The sequence below is a fragment of the Plasmopara halstedii genome, assembly GCF_900000015.1.
Source record: "Plasmopara halstedii genome assembly, contig: Scaffold_1186, whole genome shotgun sequence".
NCBI classification, from domain to species: Eukaryota; Oomycota; class Peronosporomycetes; order Peronosporales; family Peronosporaceae; genus Plasmopara; species Plasmopara halstedii.
Genome location: NW_020188101.1, coordinates 1 through 1,491, shown reverse-complemented (window position 1 = coordinate 1,491; position 1,491 = coordinate 1). Strand labels below are relative to the sequence as shown.

Genomic DNA, 1,491 nt, shown 5'->3' with positions numbered 1-1,491 from the left:
CAACACGTGAACCACATCCTCTTCTCGGGAATTATTAGGACCAAAAAGATTTGGTTTGTTCAACTTCCACGACGATCGCATCTTCAAATAGGAGGTGACATCAATTCCACTCTGTAACATCGCATCCAAAGCATCGTCATCCGTCAAATATCCCCCGTCCTTAATCTTCGCTAGATAGAGCTCCAACTTATCTGCTTCGCACTTAATCGTATCTATCTTCTTCCTCTTAATCACCTCCTTCAACGCTGAAACGGGCTCAGCATTGTCAATCTTCACCTCGAACACGCTTCTCGCCGCACCAACGATCGCACACTTGAGCTTTACCATTTTACCTCAAGCCGGCGAATTCTGGAATGGAGGGAGAATTTCTAGAGTACTTAAGCGGACATGAAGGTGTGTGACAAAGACTCTCAAACCTCGAAGGTTAAATTTTAATTGCTTTTAAAATTTGTCAGCAGATTCCCAGGTCTCAATATCAGTGAGGAAATTAAGATGTTACTCTACTTTAAGTACTCAGCAATGATAACTGGTATATGACGTGTCGAGGCAAGTACGAGGGTGATGAAGTTCAGATTACGTACGGTGAGAAGTTGCTGTCTTGAAGGCTAGGAGTTCCTGGTTTGCCTTTCATTCTCGACCCATTTTTATGGCAGCTTGGATGTATACCGCAGTCACAAATGCAAGGAAACCTCAAGACTTTAGCTTTTCAAAATGATTTGAAATGAATGCGAGGAACTTCAAGCCTAGCTCGCAACTTTCACGTGAGATGCTGGAAGAAATGGTTCAAAACAGCAGTTGCTGTCCAACTTTCGATCTCCTCAAGATTCTGTTGGGTTATATCACAATTGCTGAAACGATAATCAGGCTATGGCTCAAAGTTATCAATTACTGAAAATATCGAGATGGAACTTCATTCGGTGCGGCTGCTGCATTATATTCAATTCATCTATCGGTGCATTGTGAGAAGCTAGTGAAAAAAGCTTATGGTCTGTCAGAGGACTTGACACTGAAGATACTTGGTATGTTAAATGATTAGTTTCTGGGCATCTCGATAGACACTTTAACTCCTAAAGACTGCCGCGAATGTGTGAATACTTGTCTGTATGAGGGTCACGTAAAGCAATTTTCGATTCGTTTCTTGCATAATATTCAAGCCGAACGACTTTATTCTCGCTTGTGTTCCTGGCGAATGAGTACTTTGCGTCTACCAAACCATACTCCAAATTGAAATAGAGCGATACAACGCCACAACATCGAGGTCGTTTCAAGATTTCCTAGTTACCCAGAATGGGACACACATGATGACAAGTAAATGTTGATATGTGGGTTGAGCATCCTTTGCTTTTGATAGTTGCACTGGAATAGTTACGATGCTGTCGACTATATAGATCTGACGTGGGGAAGTAATATGGTAGTCGAATTAAAAAGCTCTCGATACAGGCTCATCGATTTTTGTCAAAAGCGACCGACGCGGTTATAGCGCTGCTAGAT

At 42.1% G+C, this 1,491-nt stretch overlaps 1 protein-coding gene across 1 annotated transcript; it reads left to right on the top strand.

Moving 5' to 3' along the window:
* Positions 1-902: 902 nt before the first annotated feature.
* On the top strand, positions 903-1,228 carry PHALS_00666 (uncharacterized protein; the record flags this gene model as incomplete). Its single annotated transcript, XM_024730384.1, has 2 exons — positions 903-959; positions 1,037-1,228. The coding sequence occupies 2 exons, from the start codon at positions 903-905 to the stop codon at positions 1,226-1,228; spliced, it is 249 nt and encodes an 82-aa protein (XP_024580666.1).
* Between the last annotated feature and the right edge of the window lie 263 nt (positions 1,229-1,491).